This window comes from Salvelinus fontinalis, chromosome 8 (genome assembly GCF_029448725.1).
Source record: "Salvelinus fontinalis isolate EN_2023a chromosome 8, ASM2944872v1, whole genome shotgun sequence".
Lineage (NCBI taxonomy): Eukaryota > Metazoa > Chordata > Actinopteri > Salmoniformes > Salmonidae > Salvelinus > Salvelinus fontinalis.
In genome coordinates this window covers 37,432,718-37,456,461 of record NC_074672.1, presented here as the reverse complement: position 1 = coordinate 37,456,461, position 23,744 = coordinate 37,432,718, and the positions used below count along the sequence as shown (strand labels likewise).

At 41.5% G+C, this 23,744-nt stretch overlaps 1 protein-coding gene across 2 annotated transcripts in view; it reads left to right on the top strand.

Moving 5' to 3' along the window:
- The first annotated feature begins 15,907 nt into the window (after nucleotides 1-15,907).
- The window catches only part of grm6a (glutamate receptor, metabotropic 6a), a 46,070-nt gene continuing 38,233 nt past the window's right edge, over nucleotides 15,908-23,744 (top strand). The window contains exons 1-2 of one of the 2 annotated variants that reach the window (XM_055932403.1): nucleotides 15,908-16,393; nucleotides 22,265-22,876. In XM_055932403.1, the coding sequence (XP_055788378.1) occupies nucleotides 22,313-22,876 (564 nt within the window). In that variant the 5' untranslated portion in view covers nucleotides 15,908-16,393; nucleotides 22,265-22,312. Of the gene's footprint in view, nucleotides 16,394-22,261; nucleotides 22,877-23,744 lie in introns of both variants that reach the window. The other variant, XM_055932402.1, reaches the window with a different exon arrangement.

Sequence of the window (23,744 nt, the reverse complement as noted above, 5' to 3'; positions counted from 1 at the left end):
ACAGACCCTTTACTCAGTACTTTGTTGAAGCGCTTTTGGCAGCGATTACAGCCTCAAGTCTTCCTGGGTATGATGCTACAAGCTTGGCACACCTGTATTTGGGGAGTTTCTTCCATTATTTTCTGCAGATCCTCTCAAGCTCTGTCAGGTTGGATGGGGAGCGCCGCTGCACAGCTATTTTCCGGTCTCTCCAGAGATGTTTGATCGGGTTCAATTTCAGGCTCTGACTGGGCAACTCACGGACATTCAGAGACTTGTCCCGAAGCCACTCATGCGTTGTCTTGGCTGTGTGCTTAGGGTCGTCCTTTTGGAAGGTGAACCTTTGCCCCAGTCGGAGGTTTTCATCAAGGATCTCTCTGTACTTTGCTCCGTTCATCTTTGCCTCAATACTGACTAGTCTCCCAGTCCCTGCCACTGAAATACATTCCCACAGCATGATGCATCCACCACCACGCTTCACCGTAAGGTTGGTGCCAGGTTTCCTCCAGACGTGACCCTTGGCATTCAGTCCAAAGAGTTCAATCTTGGTTTCAGCAGACAGGAGAATCTTGTTTCTCATGGTCTGAGAGTCCTTTAGGTGCCTTTTAGCAAACTCCAAGTGAGCTGTCAGGTGCCTTTTACTGAGGAGTGGCTTCCGTCTGATTGATGGAGTGCTGCAGCGATGGTTGTCCTTCTGGAAGGTTCTCCCATTTCCACAGAGGAACTCTGGAGCTCTGTCAGAGTGACCATCGGGTTCTTGGTCACCTCCCTGACCAAGGCCCTTCTCCCCGGATTGCTCAATTTGGCCCGCTTCAATGCACAACACATCAGCTGTCTGTGACCAGGCAAAAAATAATAATCCAAGCCAAACCATATCAGCTGCATTTGCTAGCTAAGTAAGTGAAACTGAGTAAATAAAGTGAATAAAACAATGACATTTCTCTATCTCTCTCTTGCTTCTCCTTCATTTTGGAAGAAATGTATTTGCTCAAAACTGTTCAACTATTGTATTTCTCTCTCTTTGAGTCAACTAACTACATTTTATGCACTGTAGTGCTAGTTGGCTGTAGCTATGCTTTCAGTATTACATTAGATTCATTCTCTGATCCTTTGATTGGGTGGACAACATGTCAGTTCATGCTGCAAGAGCTCTGATAGGTCGGAGGACGTCCTCCGGAAGTTGTCATAATTACTGTGTAACACCATGCCCAAACCGGACGCCCGTGTTGAAATATCAAACACACAGGTTGAAATATCAAAACAAACTCTGAACCCATTATATTAAATAGGGGAAAGGTCGAAAAGCATTAAACATTTATGGCAATTTAGATAGCTAGCTTGCAGTTGTTAGCTAATTTGTCCTATTTAGCTAGCTTGCCGTTGCTAGCCTAATTTGTCCTGGGATTTAAACGTTGAGTTGTTATTTTACCTGAAATGCACAATTAATCCACACCTAAAACGATCAACCAAATCGTTTCTAGTCATCTCTCCTCCTCCAGGCTTTTTCTTCTTTGGACTTTATATGGCGATTGGCATCTAACTTTCATAATATGGTGTATTACCACAACCGACCGATTGACCTCAGTTCATCTTTCAATCACACACGTGGGTATAACCGCGTTCAGCGTCACAAATAGAACGGACTTCTATTATCGCGCTTGGCAACGCAGACGCTCGCGCGAGCAGTGTGGGTGCAATGATTGAATAACATGTATGTGTAAATGTATTTTGCGACCTGAGTGGTCTGGTCAGCATGTAGTCTATGGAAGGGGGTGAGAACCATGAGCTTTCTAGGATTTCTATTGAAGTCAATGTACCCAGAGTTAAACGGAAGCTAGTTGTGCTGTTGAGACTACTGTAGACTTTCATTAAAAAATAGTTTGTTTCAATCAATTATTTGGTGACATGTGATGATATTTAGTATAGTTTTATATAAAAGGGATACCTTTTCTGTGTTATCATGCTTCAAGGTTATCATGGTTCAGCAGATATAATGGAAAATACATAATTAGTTTATGTCGGAATAGCAAAATGGCCGCCACTGCTGCTAGGGGCCATTTTGATGTTGTGCATGTCATTGTAATCATTGAACATCAAAATATAAGGGTAGACATCACGTTTTCTGTGATTTAATGTTTGTTATAGACGATATGATGCAAAATACATGATTTGGTTATGGGGCAGGTATTCTTGCAATGCCTCCATATTTGAAAATATTCACGGTCTCAAACTGTACAAGTATACCAAGTTTCATGTTTTTATGAAAAAGGGAACAAAATTTGTCAAATATTGCCTGGACTAAATTAGAAAATTGACATTGCACAATATACTCAATGATTCAAGTGTTCAAAGACTTCGTAATTCGTAATTAGACAGAGAAATATGAAGTGAAGTGCTGTGTGACAGATCGGAAATGCCTCGCAGAGTATGTTTTTTTTTTGTCTGTTTGATTTGCTGGATGAATGACAGCTTCAAACATGTATTTGACAGGGCACTGTCCACCAAATTTGTACACAAACAAAACAGCGTTAAAATTAGCATGCTATGAATCACTTGTGACAAGCAGATAGAGAGAAACAGGGGGAAGAACAGAGAGGAGGCATGGTGGATTATCGCTGCCAGACATTATTTCAGGGCACAATTTCAAACAAGAATGTATATCACATGAGGGTTTGAAGAATTATGGAATTACGAGGAGGAAATAAAGGAGATCAGATTATGTGTGGGAGGAGAGGGATACAAAGCATAACAAATTCTAAGACAGGAAAGGTGTATTTGTAGATATTGTAGTTCACTAACATTAATGGTGAATCACAGATGATAGCTGTTATAACAAAACAACAAACTCACTGCTATATTTGACATTCGTTTAGTTGGAGCCCTAAAAAAATAGATGGATGGCTCAGAAAAGCATTGTCTCAATAACAAAGTAAAAAGACATGCACCAGTTTGTTCCACTCGCGTGCTAATATTCATTTGAGAGGGCCATGCGGCAGCGGCACTAGTTTAATATGAAAAGCCTGTATCACAGCAAATTGTTTATTCTTTAAAAAGCAAATATTTACAACAAGAAGTAGTGTGGAGGTTCCTGAGTAGTGGTTGATATGTTTTGTTCTCACAGAGAACAAAGCCCAGAGTAAACTGGAGAGAGTTGAAGTGTACTCTTCAAACCCTGGGTGAAACAGGACTGAAAGCTGTGACCATGATGGTGTAAACATCAAAGTGCATCTCTGACGGGAGATCCAACAACAGGAGATAAACACTGAGCCATCTGTCTGGATCCTTGTGGCAGCACCAGTTAGAGTCACACACACACACACACACACACACACACACACACACACACACACACACACACACACACACACACACACACACACACACACACACACACACACACACACACACCCTCAGTACACCACAGCCAGCGCCTCTCACAACCCATTAGGTGTGTCTGAGGAGCCCTCATTTCAAAGGTGACACACACTGCTGAGATCAACAATAGCAGGAGAGGGAGAAAGACAAGGAGGGAGAAAAGACAGTGAGGGAGGTAAAGACAGTGAGGGAGAAAAGACAGTGAGGGAGAAAAGACAGTGAGGGAGGGAGGGAGGGAGGGAGGGAGGGAGGGAGGGAGGGAGGGAGGGAGGGAGGGAGGGAGGGAGGGAGGGAGGGAGGGAGGGAGGGAGGGAGGGAGGGAGGGAGGGAGGGAGGGAGCACCACCCTTCTCATTTACAGTGAAAATGCAAAGGTGCCCAGAGGCTCCTGGCACTAATGATTTATTTACTGTTTTTAAATATTGATCGAGGGGGAAAACAGATGTGCTAATGAGCAGCAGGCAGTGCTGTTCTCCCTGAGATATATGCATAATGTGTGTCAGCCAGGGTTTTCATCTCCACATGAACACTGCTTTTAAAAGTGAACTGTATGGAATCATACCCAAGTTAAATAAAACTGAAAGCACCTAGTTATATAAATATCCTGTCCTAAGGATATATGAAAGTGCTGGCATATTGGTTTTGCATGGAAGTAAATAGACTGCAATGTCAATGTCATGAGAAAGAAACCCCTGTTTGTATGCTGCCACCAATACATACAGTGTGCAGTGCAACAAATCATAAACCCAGGAATCAAACTGATACTTTATATTTTCCTCCTGCTGTTCAAACCTGTTTAATGAAAATAAGAAAAATGTCCAGATATCTAACAGAAATACAAGTGGAATCCTGTTCCAGGATGGCTTTGTTCATTAACCTCCATTGGGCACAGTGTGAAGGCAGTGATGTGATGTCATGCCCCGACACTTCAGGGCTTAGCCTATTCCTGGCACCATGCACACCCTGTTCTGAGGCAGGCAGCCAGGCCTGTCTGTGAGGTGAGAGGAAAGGATCTATACTCCTGGCCAAGAGGTAGCCCCTGAGCCAGGGCTGTACACTGCACACCACAGCAAGCCTGGCGGACTCACTCTACTCTACAGACGTTGCCATCCACTGGGACCAGCCGCTGTGTGTGGATAGAGCCAAGTCATTGATCTTAAAGCACATCACATAGCATGTCCTGTCGGTCGCCCACTCATTCAAGAGTTCAGCAGCGCGGTGAGTTGCAGGAGGGAGGATATGCTGCACGGAAACTCTGTGTTGGGAGTTATTTCACTGCTTGAGATGGGATGAAGGCAGACGCGAGGCACGCACTAGAACTGATCATCATTCATTATGAGCTGAGTTACTGTGTTATATGGCTGAAGCTACATTATGGCTAGATCGAATAAATGAAGACCACTTTGGTCAAAACACTTTGGTCATAACACCTTGGTCAATACACTTTGGTCAAAACCACTAAATCTCTCACTTTTTCTGTATGCAGACTAGTGGTCACAGTATGAATGGAGATGGCCAGGAAGTGTGGCCAGGAAGTGTGACCAGGAAGTGTTCTCATACATTACATTCAGTGCAAGGCTTTCCCATATTTTGCAGATGATCATGCAAGTTGATAATTCTTAAATTACTAATTAATGCAGCCGATTTGGGAAAAGGGAACTGTATGTAGACTGGCAGGTAGCCTACCGGTTAAGAGCGTTGGGCCAGTAACCAAAAGGTTGCTGGTTTGAATCCTCAAGCCAACTAGTTGAAAAATATGTCGATGTGCCCTTGAGTAAGGCACTTACGCCAAAATTGCTCTGGATAAGAGTTCTGTCAAAGAGCTACAATGTAATATCACATGAGACAGACTAATTAGGTCTATGTCTGGATGTCAATATTGAATGGTTCTAGGAATCCCTGTCTCACTGTCATGCAATACAGGAAGTTAAATATATTATTGGTATGAGGATTACAATATCTGTTGAATATTGGTTATATACACTGAGTATTCCAAACATTAGAAACAGCTTCCTAATATTGGGTTGCCCTCAGAATAGCCTCAATTCGACAGGGCATGGATTCTACAAGGTGTCGAAAGCGTTCCACAGTAATGCTGGCCAATGTTGACTCCAATGCTTCCCACAGTTGTGTCAAATTGGCTGGATGTCCCTTGGGGGGTGGACCATTCTTTATACACGCGGAAAATGTTGAGTGTGAAAAACCCAGCAGCATTGCAGTTCTTGACACAAACTGATGCGCCTGGCACCTACTACCAAACCCTGTTCAAAGGCAGTTAAATGTTTTGTCTTGCCCATTCACCCTCTGAATGGCACACATTCACAATCCATGTCTCAATTGTCTCAAGGGTTAAAAATGACTATTTAATGAACCTGACTCCTCCCCTTCTTCTACACTGATTGAAGTGGATTTAACAAGTGACATCAATAAGGGGTCATAACTTTGACCTGATAAGTCTATGTCATGGAAATACCAGGTATTGTTCATGTTTTGTACACTCAGTGTGGGCTATACAATGACAATACTTCACCCAAATGTACCTAATTTCATGAAAAATGCAATTTTATGACGCAACAACCTAAGCTATGGATTTCTTCTATGCCAATGGGAGTATTAGGATCCCTATCAGTATGTCTGTCAGTATACTTATACTAATATCAAACCCAGTTGCATAGCAACGGGATACCATAAAAAATCCATAAACACTTTCAAAGGCTAAGGTGTTGCTATGAACACAAACACGAACAAAGAGTCATTGCAGAATGAACATGTTAAGGAGGACTCAAGGGCACAATCTGGTGAGACCTTTAAAACATCACTTGTACTGTAGCCCAATGCACAGAAGCAGGTTAAAAAGTATACACAGTGTAAGGCAGCAGTTTACATACACCTTAGCCAAATACATTTAAACTCAGTTTTTCACAATTCCTGAGATTTAATCCTAGCGAAAATTCCCTGTTTTAGGTCAGTTAGGATCACCACTTTATTTTAAGAATGTGAAATGTCAGAATAAGAGTAGAGAGAATGATTTCTTTCAGCTTTCATCACATTCCCAGTGGGTCAGAAGTTTACATACACTCAATTAGTATTTGGTAGCATTGCCTTTAAATTATTTAACTTGGGTCAAACGTTTCAGGTAGCCTTCCACAAGCTTCCCACAATAAGTTGGGTGAATTTTGGCCCATTCCTCCTGACAGAGCTGGTGTAACTGAGTCAGGTTTGTAGGCCTCCTTGCTCGCACACGCCTTTTCAGTTCTGCCCACAAATGTTCTATAGGTTTGAGGTCTGGGCTCTGTGATGGCCACTCCAATACCTTGACTTTGTTGTCCTGAAGCCATTTTGCCACAACTTTGGAAGTATGCTTGGGGTCATTGTCCATTTGGAAGACCCATTTGCGACCAAGCTTTAACTTCCTGACTGATGTCTTGAGATGTTGCTTCAATATATCCACATATTTTTCCTACCTCATGATGCCATCTATTTTGTGAAGTGCATCAGTCCCTCCTGCAGCAAAGCACCCCCACAACATGATGCTGCCACCCCTGTGCTTCACGGTTGGGATGTTGTTCTTCGGCTTGCAAGCCTCCTTTTTCCTCCAAGCATAACGATGGTCACTATGGCCAAACAGTTCTGTTTTTGTTTCATCAGACCAGAGGACATTTCTCCAAAAAGTATGATCTTTGTCTCCATGTGCACAGTCTGGCTTTTTTATGGCGGTTTTGGAGCAGTGGCTTCTTCCTTGCTGAGCGGCCTTTCAGGTTATGTCGATATAGGACTCGTTTTACTGTGGATATAGATACTTTTTTACCTGTTGCCTCCAGCATCTTCACAAGGTCCTTTGCTGTTGTTCTGGGATTGATTTGCACTTTTCGCACCAAAGTACGTTCATCTCTAGGAGGGAGACAGAACGCGTCTCCTTCCTGAGCGGTATGACGGCTGCGTGGTCCCATGGTGTTTATACTTGCGTACTATTGTTTGTACAGATGAACGTGGAACATTCAGGCGTTTGGAAATTGCTCCCAAGGATGAACCAGACTTGTGGAGGTCTACAATTTTTTTCTGAGGTCTTGGCTGATTTCTTTTGATTTTCCCATGATGTCAAGCAAAGAGGCACTGAGTTTGAAGGTAGGCCTTGAAATACATCCACAGGTACACCTCTTATTGACTCAAATTATGTCAATTAGCCTATCAGATGCTTCTAAAGCCATGACATAATTTTCTGGAATTTTCCAAGCTGTTTAAAGGCACTGTCAACAGTGTACGTAAACTTCTGACCCACTGGAATTGTGATACAGTGAATTATAAGTGAAATAATCTATCTGTAAACAATTGTTGGAAAAATTACTTGTGTCATGCACAAAGTAGATGTCCTAACCAACTTGCCAGAAATATAGTTTGTTAACAAGAAATTTGTGGAGTGGTTGAAAAACTAGTTTTAATGACTCCACCCTAAGTGTATGTAAACTTCCGACTTCAACTGTACATGCTGTGCACCATGGTTGGGAAATTCTGCATTTGGGGAGGGAACTTATCCTGAAGACACTTGTGAAAATCATCTTGAGCACCAGACTGTTTTTAGTATAAATGCAGTCTCCAGAGCACATACAACTTTAATGGCATCAGCCCCTTCAAACTTTCTCTGTGGCTTTAAAAATACAATGCTTCCATTACTTATGTATGAGCCTTTGCATGCATACCCAGCTTTATCAATATACAGTACCAGTCAAAAGTTAAGACACACTGTGTTTTTCTTTATTTTTGCTATTTTCTACATTGTAAAATTATGACAGCTTGGCAATCTCTCAACCAGCATCATGAGGTAGTCACCTGGAATGTGTTTCAATAAACAGGTGTGCATTGTTAATAGTTAATTTGTGGAATTTCTTTCCTTCTATATGCGTTTGAGCCAATCAGTTGTGTTGTGACAATGTAGGGGTGGAATACAGAAGATATCCCTATTTGGTAAAATACCAAATCCATATTATGGCAAGAACAGCTCAAATAAGCAAAGAGAAACAACAGTCCATCATTACTTTAAGACATGCAGGTCAGTCAATGTGGAAAATGTCAAGAACTTTGAAGGTTTCTTCAAGTGCAGTTGCAAAAACTATCAAGCGCTATGATGAAACTGGCTCTCATGAGGACCGCCACAGGAAAGGAAGACCTAGAGTTACCTCTGCTGCAGAGGATAACTTCACTAGAGTTACCAGCCTCAGAAATTACATCCCAAATAAATGTTTCACAGGGTTCAAGTAACAGACACATCTCAACATCAACTGTTGAGGAGACTGTGTGAATCAGGACTTCATGTTCGAATTGCTGCAAAGAAACCACTACTTAAGGACACAAATAAGAAGAACAGACAATGGAGATTAGACCGATGGAAATCTGTCCTTTGGTCTGATGAGTCCAAATGTGAGATTTTTGGTTCCAACCGCTGTGTCTTTGTGAAACGCAGAGTAGGTGAAAGGATGATCTCCGCATGTGTGGTTCCCACCGTGAAGCATGGAGGAGGAGGTGTGATGGTGTGGGGGTGCTTTGCTGTTGACATTGTCTGTGATTTATTTAGAATTCAAGGCACACTTAACCAGTATGGCTACCACAGCATTTTGCAGCAATGTGCCATTCCATCTGGGTTGCGCTTAGTGGGACTATAATTTGTTTTTCAATAGGACAATGACCCAACACATCTCCAGGCTGTGTAAAGGCTGTTTGATCAAGAAGGAGAGTGATGGAGTGCTGTATCAGATGACCTGGCCTCCACAATAACCTGACCTCATGTCACGGTCGTGTGTTGAGACGGACCAAGGCGCAGTGGATGTAGAGTTTCACATATTTATTATAAAGTGAAACTTAGCAAACAAAAACAATAAACCGTGACTAACGGGATGCTACGTGCACAAACTCAAAACACAAAATTCACTATCCCACACGCACAGGTGGGAACAAACACTACCTAAATATGATCCCCAATTTGAGACAACGATTACCAGCTGCCTCTAATTGGGAATCATACCAAAATCACCAACATAGAAAATTAAACCTAGAACCCCACATAGAAATAATAAACTAGAACACCCCCCAGTCACGCCCTGACCTACTCCACCATAGAAAATAAAGGCTCTCTATGGTCAGGACGTGACACCTCAACCCAACTGAGTTAGAGTTAGTGAAGGAAAAGCAGCATACAAGTGCTCAGCATATGTGGGAACTCCTTCCAGACTGTTGGAAAAGCATTCCAGGTGAAACTGGTTGAGAGAATGCCAAGAGTGTGCAAAGCTGTCATCAAGGCAAAGGATAGCTACTTTGAAGAATCTAAAATCTAAAATATATTTTGATTTGTTGCTCACTTTTTTGGTTTGTACATGATCCCATATGTGTTATTTCATAGGTTTTATGTCTTCACTATTATGCTACAATGTAGAAAATAGTAAAAATAAAGAAAAACTCTTGAATGAGTAGGTGTGTTCAAACTTTTGACTGGTACTGTACATCTGATTTAAAAATGAGATTATCCTTAAACACTTCTGTATTTATACTGTGAGGTGCTATACATTAATCTACTGTTATCACACATAGGCATACTGCAAAGTTTTAGTTCAGGAGAGAAATCCTCCCTCCTTTCATATCTCTTGAGGATACCAGTTCAATACATTATGGGCAGATGGTCATTACTGGAAATAGGACATGTGTATGTGTTTAAAACCATTAAAATTAAGGACAGATCACAATTTACTGGGGGCGGAGGAGGGGGGGGGTCCAAAATAGGGGAGGGTTGTCAAACGTATTTTGGGGGTTTGGGAGGGTAGTGTGTTTTTTATTGGTCACGGGGGAGGGTAGTGTGTTTTTTTCCCCTGGTTAACATTCACTCTTTTGCAGGTTTTACTATATAATGTATTTCATCCTAGACAAATTTCCTCATGTGCTTGCATGGGCCTCCCCTATATCAAGGTGTTTTGGTACTTCCCTTATGCACTACGCTTTTCCATGTGCTAACGTGTACTGTACCACAGGTCAGTATAGTCTACCAGTCTAAAAGTATATCCTGCCCTCTATCCACCATTCATAGTGACAATAACAGTACTGTAGGTGGATCGTTTGTCCAGATCTGCCATAAGCTAACTAGTAATCATACATAACATAAAAACATTGAAAGCTCATCAATTTTTTATATGAATCGACAACAACAAATAGCATTAGCTGATAGGTAGTGGAGAGGCCAGGTGCATCATTGCGCTTTTTTTTTTTTTTTTTTTAACCTTTATTTAACTAGGCAAGTCAGTTAAGAACAAATTCTTATTTACAATGACGGCCTACCCAGGCCAAACCCTCCCCTAACCCAGACGACTCTGGGCTAATTGTGCGCCGCCCTATTGGACTGAAACAACAGTGAAGACATTAGCCACACAGCTCAAAAATCTCCTCTATTGATCTGGTTTAGTGGCAATACAATGATCCTGCCTAGACAGGCTTACAACACTACAATGATCCTGCCTAGACTAGCTTACAACACTACAATGATCCTGCCTAGACTAGCTTACAACACTACAGGTTATACGTAGGTCTGTTGTAAAATAAACAACAATAGCCTATGTCTGTCATTTGTTGGGTATCGTAGGTACTTGCCTTTGTTGGTAGGTTTAAAGCAGTTTGCATGTGTTTTGTTTTCTTCTGTTGAGCCATTTTCTTTGGCCAAATTAAGTTCCAACTGTCATGCTGTGTTTTCCGCAATGTAATAGCTTGCTCTTATTTTAACCCTATAAACAAGAGCTTGACTTACTTTTCATGTTACCCTAATAAAGTGTATATGCTTTTGTAAAGGTATGGTGTGGTGTGGCTTTTCCTAAGCTGTAGCTACTGCAAGCCTATGACATGAAGGCAGAGTGCAACGGCGCTCCAACTTACTCCGACAGTTGAACGTGAGGTGAAGAAGAATGTTTCAGACCTACAGTACTAGAGTTACTCCTACAAACTAACATTATAATGCTTATCTTATAAAATGTACGAATTAGCCTCCTTCTGTACGTCTATATCTGTTTAGCAGACGCAGTAGCCATCTGACGTAAAGAAATGCATGTCGGTGTCGTAGCATGCCGTCGCATATCTCTATCTCTATCTCTCTATTTCTAGGCCTAAGCTTCTCTTCCTTTATATAGGCTATATATTTGAGCAAATATTAACATTATACAGTAGACACATGAGCCTATAGGACTATGCATGCAATGCCCTGGTGTGTTTAGTGCTCAAATCTCCGACAGCTGAACTTGAGGTGGACAATTATTGTTTTAGGAGAGTAGCCTAAAAAACTATAAAAGAAAATTGTCTATAAAGTTTTGCATATGCTACACATCGAAACACAAGGAATAGAGTTTTGTAATTTGTTATAGACATGTAAATGTGGCTCATTCGGCCAATATTCACCCTTTATTGATGGCACTGCCTGCGCTAAGTTGGATCTGAATGCATATGGATATCCGGTAAATTAAAATCTTCCCGTTCACGTTGTCCGCCGGCAAATTTTCCTGCAGGAAACCCTGAAATCTGCATATTGTTTTTAATGCAGATTTTAGAATATTCGCATGAAAATCTGTCACCAATTGGATGGAAACCAATATACACCCTAAAGACTCTGGCAAGTGCGCTAATCTAGTGTTACTTTGATTATGCCTGCACATCAGGGTTCACCAGCAGCCTCAAACATCTAAAGAATAAGCAAGGATTCAATATTTTCCCGGTATTTTACAAATGTCCCATCCCGAGAATAATCCCGTTTGTCCCGGTTAACCCGGTATTTCCCGCCCAAACAGGAAGCGTCATTCTAAAGTATATCAAGCATATTAATATTTCTAAATTTGATTATAGCTTAAATCTGCATGAAAATTCAAGTCTGAGTCCATAGCTGTGGGCAGTAGGAGTTGCTGAGGGTGGTGTGTTTACGGACATATTCAATCTCTCCCTATCCCAGTATGCTGTCCCTACATGCTTCAAGATGTCCACCATTGTTCCTGTACCCAATAAAGCAAAGGTAACTGAAATAAATGACTATCGCCCTGTAGCACTCACTTCTGTTATCATGAAGTGCTTTGAGTGACTAGTCAGGGATTATATCACCTGTACTTACCTGACACCCTAGACCCACATCAATTTGCTTACCGCCCCAATAGATCCACAAACGATGCAATCGCCATCGCACTGCATACTGCCCTATCTCATCTGGACAAGAGGAATACCTATGTAAGAATGCTGTTCATTGACTATAGCTCAGCATTCAACACCATAGTACTGTACCCTCCAAGCTCATCATTAAACTTGAGGCCCTGGGTCTGAACCCCGCCCTGTGCAACTGGGTCCTGGACTTCCCGACGGGCCGCCCCCCAGGTGGTGAAGGTAGGAAAAAACACCTCCACTTTGCTGATCCTCAACATTGGGGCCCCACAAGGATGCGTGCTCAGCCCACTCCTTTACTCCCTGTTCACCCATGACTGTGTGATCACGCACGCCTCCAACACAACAGTACTAGGCCTGATTACCAACCATGACGAGACAGCCTACAGGGAGGAGGAGAGGGCCCTGGAAGTGTGGTGCCAAAAAAATAACCTCTCACCCAACGTCAACAAAACAAAGGAGTTGATCGTGGACTTCAGGACACAGCCGAGGGAGCATCCCCATATCAACATCGACGGGACGGTGGAGGAGGTGGAAAATGTCAAGTTCCTCGGCGTACACATCACGGACAAACTGAAATGGTCCACCCACACAGACAGTGTGGTGAAGAAGGCTCAACAGCGCCTCTTCAACCTCAGGAGGCTAAAGAAATTTGGCTTGTCAACTAAAACCCTCACAAACTTTTACAGATGCCCAATTGAGAGCATCCTGTTGGGCTGTATCACCGCCTGATGTGGCAACTGTACTGCCCAACGCATCACCGGGGGCAAACTACCTGCCCTCCAGGTCACCTACATCACCCGATGTCACAGGAAGGCCAAAAACATCATCAAGGACAACAACCACCCAATCCACTGCTTGTTCACCTCCCTATCATCCAGAAGACAAGGTCAGTACAGGTGCATCAAAGCTGTGACTGAGAGACTGAAAAACAGCTTCTATCTCAAGGTCATCAGACTTTTAAATAGCCATCACTACCACATTAGAGACTGCTGCCCTATATACATAGACTTGTAATCACTGGCCACTTTAAAAATGGCACACTAGTCACTTTAATAATGTTTACATATTTTGCATTGCTCATCTCATATGTACACTTGAAGTCGGAAGTTTACATACAACTTAGCCAAATACATTTAAACGTAGTTTTCACAATTCCTGACATTTAATTCTAGTAAAAATTCCCTGTCTTAGGTCAGTTAGATCACCACTTTATTTTAAGAATGTGAAATGTCAGAATAATAGTAGAGAAAATTATTTATTCCAGCTTTTATTTCTTTCATCACATTCCCAGTGGGTCAGAAGTTTACATACACTCAATTAGTATCTGGTAGCATTGCCTTTAAATTGTTTAACTTGGGTCAAACGTTTCGGGTAGCCTTCCACAAGCTTCCCACAATGAGTTGGGTGAATTTTGGCCCATTCCTCCCGACAGAGCTGGTGTAACTGAGTCAGGTTTGCCCACACATTTTCTATCGGATTGAGGTCTGGGCTTTGTGATGGCCACTCCAATACCTTGACTTTGTTGTCCTTAAGCCATTTTGCTACAACTTTGGAAGTATGCTTGGGGTCATTGTCCATTTGGAAGACCCATTTGCGACCAAACTTTAATTTCCTGACTGATGTCTTGAGATGTTGCTTCAATATATCCACATAATTTTCCTACCTCATGATGCCATCTATTTTGTGAAGTGCACCAGTCCCTCCTGCAGCAAAGCACCCCCACAACATGATGCTGCCACCCCCGTGCTTCACGGTTGGGATGGTGTTCTTCATCTTGCAAGCCTCCCCCTTTATCCTCCAAACATAACGATGGTCATTATGGTCAAACAGTTCTATTTTTGTTTCATCAGACCAGAGGACATTTCTCCAAAAAAGTACAATCTTTGTCACCATGTGCAGTTGCAAACTGTAGTCTGGCTTTTTCATGGCGGTTTTGGAACAGTGGCTTCTTCCTTGCTGAGTGGCCTTTCAGGTTATGTCGATATAGGACTTGTTTGTACCTGTTTCCTCCAGCATCTTCACAAGGTCCTTTGCTGTTGTTCTGGGTTTGTACTGGGTTTGCACTGATTTGCACTTTTCGCACCAAAGTATGTTCATCTCTAGGAGACAGAACGGTATGACAGCTGCGTGGTCCCATGGTGTTTATATTTGCGTACTATTGTTTGTTCATATGAACGTGGTACCTTCAGGCGTTTGGAAATTGCTCCAAAGGATGAACCAGACTTGTGGAGGTCAACAATTTTTTTTCTGAGGTCTTGGCTGATTTCCTTTGATTTTCCCATGATGTCAAGCAAAGAAGCAGTGAGTTTGAAGGTAGACATTGAAATACATCCACAGGTACACCTCCAATTGACTCAAATGATGTCAATTAGCCTATCAGAAGCTTCTAAAGCCATGACATCATTTTCTGGAATTTCCCAAGCTGTTTAAAGGCACAGTCAACTTTGTGTATGTTAACTTCTGACCCGCTGGAATTGTGATACAGTGAATTATAAGTGAAATAATCTGTCTGTAAACAATTGTTGGAAAAATGACTTGTGTCATACAAAGTAGATGTCCTAACCGACTTGCCAAAACTATAGTTTGTTAACAAGAAATTTGTGGAGTGGTTGAAAAACGAGTTGTAATAACAACCTAAGTGTATGTAAACTTCATGCTTCAACTGTATATAGTGTATTCTATCCTATTCTACTGTATCTTAGTCTATGCTGCTCTGACATTGCTTGCCCAAATATGTATATATTCTTAATTCCATTCCTTTACTTTAGATGTGTGTGTATTGTTAGATATTACTTGTTAGATATTACTATACTGTTAGAGCTAAAACCACAAGCATTTTGCTACACCCGCAATAACATCTGTTAAACACGTGTATGTGACAAATAAAATTAGATTTGATTTGAAGTAATGTAACAGGTAGGGAGAGTGAGCTCCTCTGTGGTAGTTGGAAAACCCTCAGCCTTCTGGCCCATAGCCCTGCGTGGAATCCACTGTGCCACAAAAGCGAAGTAGATATCCACGTTTATTAATACAGGCTCTCTACAGTTATTGTCATTTCTGGTCGTAAACATTATTTTGAGTTAATTCTATGACGGGAAGGGTGTTCAATTTGTCTTACTGTACAAGGGAAGGGTCATGTGAAAAATGTTTACCTTGGGGGGTGCATAGTTTTTATGACCACAGTAAATTTCGATGTCTCTCTTATTTGTCACCCAAAAAGGAGTTAGGTTTGCCTTAATAACCACATATAACCTCAAATAAATCTCCCCTCAGGTACAGTATATCATCCTTCTAATGGCTTCCAGATGCTACGCCATGTTTCACTGTTATGGTGATGTAATGGTGATGCACCAGTAAAGGCCAAGTAAAGGGAAGCCTTGAGATGACCAGTATGAGCAGTCTGATGTCATATAATCATATTTGACACACAAACATTTTATCCACATCTGAAACCATTAGTGTGTAGCTGGGAGAGAGAAAGAGATAGAGCGAGAGAGAGAGAGAAAGAAAGAGCGAAAGAGAGAGAGACCAGCCTTTTAAGAGATTTGATAGTGATTTGAAGCGTCACAGTTGTGGGGAATACTGCACATTTTAGTGTGATGCAATTCCAAAAGCCTCGAAAGCAAGTTAAAAAGACTTTAATCCAATTAATGACAAAAAAATTCAGAGCTATTCGTCACAAGCAAGTATCGTTCCTGATTTTTGTTTTTTGCAAAATGTTTGATATAGTTTACTCGATGACAACAGCAAATTGCTTTCGGAGAGTGTGAAAATGTGAAATATTTTGTTGAGGCTGATCTGCGTTTTGGAATGTTTCAATGACTGCGTATTTTTAGGAGCAAGTTCAAGAAACATCAAGATGGAATTTCCAGGTAAGTGATTGCACATCTCACTGTTTTATGTAAACATCAAGCAAATATTGTATGTTTAATCGTGTAAATGTTATAACTATGCTAAATATTATAGTAGACCACTGTCCAGCTATTTTAGTACTGAGATGTAATTATGTGATGGTGATTTTCTGCTGTCAGTCACCTTTTCTATCAGCATCCGCCACAGTAGCCTAACTGTAATTATAGCTAATGTACAATACAAATATGTAGATTTTTCAGTAATACACCAAAAGTTCTAGCTTACAAATGGTTGCATGTTAAACTGCTCCAATTAATTACATGGGTACACAGCTGAAATTTGGCGCGTGATGCGCAAAGTTCTTCAATTCGCGTTTCATACTTGCTCACACATTGTTGTTTCAGTTTGCCAGTTAGCAGTTTTCTTATTTAAACCGAAAAGTATGACGAGGTTTACCTCGACCCTCTGTCTGTCCATTCATCTGTATGCAACTGGACCTCATCTCTCACGCACTGCGTTGGCGCGTATTTGCAATGGTTCTGGATTCATGGTAGCCTAAACTACACTATACTTCTTCCAGCCATTTAAGCGAAACTGCCCCAAAAAAACAACTTCTCATTTAGAAAACAACCTGTGTGGCATCGGTATGAGTTATAAACATTTATTTTAATGTCAAAATTGAAAACAAAGAATTTTGGTCATAAAGTCGGTCTCCTCCAAAACGGAGTTTTGTGAGACTTGAGGTCATGTCTGCGTCACAATGTAAATTAAAGTTGGGTTTGCAGCACACATGTAATCATCAATTCAGGGGGGCAGCTGCAGGTGACCCAATATTAATGCCAGTTGTAAATTTGGGTTGACTTTGGATATCCCTATTGGGGCTAGTTAGGGACCATCTGTAAATTGCACAATGTACATGGGATAATATGTTAAAATTCCAATAGCTCCAAATTTCAATGACTTAAAAACCTCAAACCAACTATAAATTGTAGAAATACATATACAAATATTAAAATAATTTAATGAGAAAACTAAAAAGTGTGCAACATGGAAATATTGTCTCATTTACATTGTGTAATTTATTGACGGTCCCTAACTAATCCTGGAGACAGGCTATCCAAAGTAGGGTGATCACATTGTGCAAGATAGTCACCCCTTTTTGTCCTTTGTCCTGCTTCCTGCAACCAAACAATCATGTCCCACATTTTATCAACACATTAAAACACCACTAATTTACAAAAAAGGTTGATTTGTCCCATATTCAGTCAGACTTCCTATTCATTTGAGGAGAATTGACATTCCAACATGTCTCTTTTGCAGTCAAGTTGTGCTTATGACAAGATGTTATATCAAGGATGTGGTGCTGGTGATGTTAAACACTTCTTCAATCGCTGTTAAGATCTGATATTCTGTGCAGTGCAAGAAGAGACGTAGGCCAATGGCATATCGTCAACCAATCACATTTGTCAAATCCTTTCTGGCTAAATTCTAGCTAAACTTGGAGAGGGCAGTTAACTATTTACAAAAAGCGCGAGTCTAATGAAGAGCTACAAAAGTAAGCAAATAGCCGTATTAGACTGAAAGATATAAGGTAATTTCATCAAACTTGTGGGGCTCTTCATGCTCATTAGTTGCACATTCAACATATGTTCTGCTACTTCACTCAAAACAAATCTCCCTTCCTAACTGTGTACATTCCCAGAGACCAACCAGAAATGTTTCATTGGCCAAATATTCTCAGATTTTCATTAAACAGCCACACATGCACTCACACAAAAATCTCCCTCCTGCAGCACCGAGCAAGCTAATTGATGCGCACGTTGCCTATTTTTGCATCACGCTAAATTTTGGTGATGAATAAGTGGTCTCTTGTTTATGCATCACCGAAATTTTGATCCCACTGCTGACAGCAAACTGTGGGGGTGGCCGGACTGGGACTCGAACCTGGGTCTTGATTAGGCCATTAGGTGTGTACTTATGTTGTTACTATATGATGAAAAAATTTACCATTAAGTATTCAAATGTAGTAAAACAGTTAAAAAAAAAAATAGTAACACAAATAGTAAGTATTTTGAGATGAGATGAACCTGACTATCGATCAGTTTGATCTGGTATCAGCTTTGGTCCCTGTTGTGTACCATGTGAACTACAGGGGGCGATTTTGAAAGAATGAAACATTATCAGCCCTCTTGGGGCCATTGGGGCCCACACTACTACTACTGCCGTGTTCCAAATGGCTCTCGGCGTGCATGCCAGTAGCCATTCAATAACCAACCACCATGGTGTTTGTGAGTGCTGGTGTATTCTATTCCTCACTCGGACACTTTCATGTTCAGTAATCTTCAGATTTCCAGGTTTGGGGCCCTTTTTCCCTCCTGGACAAGCCTTGATGAGAGTACATCACAATCCATGATCAGACAACAGCAGTGTCCCATATCCAGAGGCGTTGTCTTATAGGATGAGAATATAGGATGATTATTTCTGGAACTAGTCTGTCTAGAACTATCATGCCTTTGTTTATCTGTGGAGGTGACTGTCCATCATTTGAAGCCAGTGAGAAACTCACTCATACATGTGTGTCAACGTAGGATCATCCTCAATGTGTCTGTTGACATATTTCAATGAAATATTCCCAAAATAGTTTAGGGATGAGGATAATCCAAACGTAGGGAAGATTAAAGTATACATCAACAAATGATAGAAGTAGATTCAAATATAGCAAGCGGTGGTTGTAGTCAGACTAAACTTGATAATTAGTTTAACCTTGAATCATTTACCTCTGTGTAATCATGCATTCAGATACATTCAGACTACTTGTTTACTTGTTTGACTGATGAGTCAGTGCTGCCTGTGGATGTCATGAGCAGCATTTGAATCATGATTTTCTTTCTAGTGCAAAACAACAGTTACTCTCTCTTTGAAAAGTTACATCACAGGTCACAAACACACAGCAGCTCGCGGCAGGAGGACATTTTTTGCATCAGACGTCATAATGACGTCACGTTTGGTTGAAATCTGGTTGAGGTGATAACAGGTAAGCGGATTACAACCAGGTAGTGACGCCTTTTTTCTGGTCGCCAAAAATGAGTATATACCCTGACATCACAAAAAATGTCAGCGTCATGTCATTGTAATCAGTTTTGCCTGCTGGGCTTGAGCCTACTGCTGTCAATTCTGCACATTTATGATGGTTGACCTGAAATAGACCGTTAATTAACAACATCATTGGTTTGAACATGAAACTCCCTGCATGCCTGCAATCCTGACGCTATAAAATGTAGCCATTATAACTCTGACAAGACTCTCTCTCATTTACACTGTAAATAGAGCTCTCTCATTTACACTTTAATTAGAGCTCTCTCATTTACACTGTAATTAGAGCAATACAAATCAAATCAAATCAAATGTATTTATATAGCCCTTCTTAGATCAGCTGATATCTCAAAGTGCTGTACAGAAACCCAGCCTAAACACCCCAAAATGCAGGTATAGAAGCACGGTAGCTAGGAAAAACTCCCTAGAAAGGCCAAAACCTAGGAAGAAACCTAGAGAGGAACCAGGCTATGAGGGATGGCCAGTCAAGAGTGTTTCTATATGTTATTGATACTGACCATTAGGCTCACAGGTTTAAGTGGTGTTTATAACCATCAGAATGACATTTCCAAGATCTACTGGAGTGTAACCCAGAGAGTGCTTGTCTCTCGTGTTTAACATCCAAAGTTGCACCACTGCCATTTTACAGCATGCTCCAAATCAAATTATGTAATGAAGAGCCTGCTTTAAAACGTAATTAGGGTACACATTTTGAATTTGACTAAGGAAAGTTGTCAGCTCGAGCCAGCAATTTAATCACAGAGTTAGAGAAAAGTCATGCTTCAAGTGAAGGCCTTTTCATTACACATAGATAATTGGGGTGACATATTTCAAGCCTATTTGATAGTAAGTCTGATCTTGGCTTGTTATCAGCTACTCAGAGAAGAAGCCGTGGCAGAGAACCCTTTAGGCATCCGTTCTGATTTCACCAATCTGGCAGTGGAAAGTCAGTAGTGCTAATTTTCCCAGAAATGCAAAGTTACTGAAATATCACATATTGTAGATAAGGGCTATTTTTAACCTTTATTTAAGCAGGGGATAGTCCCATTGAGACTAACGTATCTTCTACAAGGAACCCCTGCATTACAAAGCAGCAATGAATTGTATATGTACGACGGGCAGCTTTATCACTCAATTTCCATGTAATCACACATAATTGCAATTTAGGGACATATAGTTCTGTTCCTACTGATACAGGCTTTGTTTTTTTTGCATTTATATTTTGAGGTTGGAGGTTAACACCATAGCACTTCTTTTCTTATTTTTTTGTGGTATGTTTCTTAAAACTGCATTGTTGGTTAAGGGCTTGTAAGTTAACATTTTCATTGTAAGGTCTATACCTGTGCATGTGACAAATAAAATTAGATTAGATTAGATTTGATCTGACATGGGGCGCACCGATTGGTGTCACCTCGTTAGTCAGTATGTGTTACACCTGTGCTGGTTGCCATCTTGTAAGTGGGGAATTGTTTCACCTGTGCTGGCCCAGGTGCTATTTAAGAGTGGCTGGCCCAGTGCTCCAGTGGTCTTGAGAGATGTGGAGGGTTAACATGTTTAAATGACTCTCCCTAATTGAGTTCTAGAAAAACAATACTTTATCTAATCTTTCCTGTTTGTGTTTAGCTCCACTTTTTGGTTTGATGTGTGTTCTTCTTTTCTTTGCCTCTTCTTGTGCAAATTAATGGGCGCTCATGGTGGGTGTCTTTTAGGTTATAGTTGGTGTTGCTGATCAACTTTCAGTGGACACCCCCATAAGTGTCTTTCAGAACCTCTCCTAAAACCCCACCTGTTTTGTTTTGCTTGTTGTCAGTGACTCATTGTTAGTTCCGCCTTCTGTTTGAGTGACAATTGTTGGTTTCTTCCTGGGGAACGTAACGGTATATATAGTAGGCCTACATGTATAAGAGTTTGCCTACATGGAGACAACCTTTTATGATCAGTTGACCATCCACTTGTGTACAAATGCCTTGGCTTATGCCGCAATGCAGTCAATGCTGTCAATCGCGCATCCATTCTGATGCCCCAACTTCTGTGATCTTTATAAAAAGCTTTAACCCTATTGGGCCACGGATGGTCACAGTCACACCATCACTACACTTAGAAAAAAATGTGTTATCTAGAACCTAAAATGGTTCTTCAGCTGTACCAATAGGAGAACCCTTTGAAGAATCCTTGTTAGTTCCAGGTAGAACCCTTTTTGTTCCAAGTATAAACTGTTTTGGGTTCCATGTAGAACCCTTCCCACAGAGGGTTCTACATGGAACCCAAAATGGTTCTAACTGGAACAAAAAGGGGTTATCCAATGGGAACAGCTGAAGAACCCTTTTGGAACCTTTTTTTTCTGGGAGTTTAAGAACCAGTGAAATCCACTTTCTGCAATGAAAACAAGCTACATACTGTATCATCTCATTACACATTTCATTCCTATAGAGTGAGGGGATTACTGTACAATTTTGCAACAGGAGTGTGCCCTGAGCAATTGACTGAATGGAAGATGTAACCATTTATAGCTGAAAAGAATACAAAATTACCTTGAGAATCATAAATATTGTTTGGCCATTACTGGCATCTCCCATATTTGTATTCAACAGTCAATCCTGGCTTGTGTGACTGTCCTCCATCCTTATATGTTCTGAGCTCCCTGATTGGTCTGTGCTATCTCCTTCTCAATTATATCAGTTTTTGTACTCTCATAAGAAATAAGGTATAAATCTGATGATTCCTGCTCTCTTGGAAATGTAAAGCCTTGAATCAAGGCCTCCCAATTACTCCCTTCTCCTTATCTTATCTGTTAGCAGGTGCTTCAAGTAGAGGGTAAAGACTCGTGCCAATAAAGTCATAGCATCATGACATCTAAATCCCCCCCATCTCTACACTACCACCACCAGTATGGCATGGTTTGGCCGTTTGGATGGGGTGGCTGTCATTCCACCACGTGGCCTCGCCTCCTATGGATGCTGTGTTTGGGGATGAGCCCTGGGTCCTGGGCCTCCCATCAGCACTTCCATCCCCACTCCATCAAGATCCCTGGAGACATCACCCTTGGAGGCCTGTTCCCCATCCACGCCAGGGGGCCTCATGGCCTGCCCTGTGGGGAGATCAAGAAGGAGAAAGGCATTCACCGCATGGAGGCCATGCTCTACGCCCTGGACCAGATCAACAGTGACCCTGAGCTACTCCCCAACATCACTCTGGGGGCCAGGATCCTGGACACCTGTTCTAGAGACACCTACGCCCTGGAACAGTCGCTCACCTTCGTCCAGGCCCTCATCCAGAAGGATACCTCGGACATACGCTGCTCCAACGGAGAGCCGCCTATCATCCGCAAGCCTGAGCGTGTGATAGGGGTGATCGGGGCCTCAGCCAGCTCTGTGTCCATCATGGTTGCCAACGTGCTACGTCTATTTGAGGTGAGATCAATGTGAATGTCCTATATGTGGTGGGAGTTGCCATTGGCCAGTTTGTTTGTGGTTGTAATTCATTTGTTACAGTGTTTTGATGTTGGACCAGTGTGTTATCATGTTAGACAATGTGTATGGCTGTTCTTGGCGATACATGGGGTCAGGGTGACCCTGGCGCTGTGGCTGTGGAATGCCATCGCTCTCCCACAATCCCCTCTGAGAGGGGGCAGTCACATGGGGCTGCTCTGGGACAGTCCATTCAGCTGACTTAGAGCTACAGTTAATTGACAATAAGGATTTAGACAGTGGAGCTAATCATGTTTATGGCTTTGATCAGCCTAAAGGTTCCGGTATTGTATTCTCTGGGCTAGATTGAGCCTGCTGGATAGAGTTCGGGTAGGAGTTGAGTAACAACAAACTTTCCATGACAGTTTTTCTACTTTATCTCTACTTCATCACATTTGGTGTCAAGGGAAAAGTTATGAAGGCCAATAATCTACTCACAAATTGAATTGTGAATGGAATGGAATGGAAATATACTGAGTTTGATTCATTATGGGACTCAATCATCTACTTTCTAGTGAATTGGTCAGATATGATCTATGTTTTATTAGGCTACAGACTGTACAATAAGATTGGTAGTAAAAATAAAAAATAAAGCCTTTTGTGAACTAACACTCACAATTTACTTTTCCCCCTAATAAGCTCTGACTTTGCTGATCGCTACTTTATTAAGGAAAAATGTACTTACCATGACTGTGATATGTGGTTGTCCCACCTAGCTATCTTAAGACGAATGTACTTACCATGACTGTGATATGTGGTTGTCCCACCTAGCTATCTTAAGATGAATGTACTTACCATGACTGTGATATGT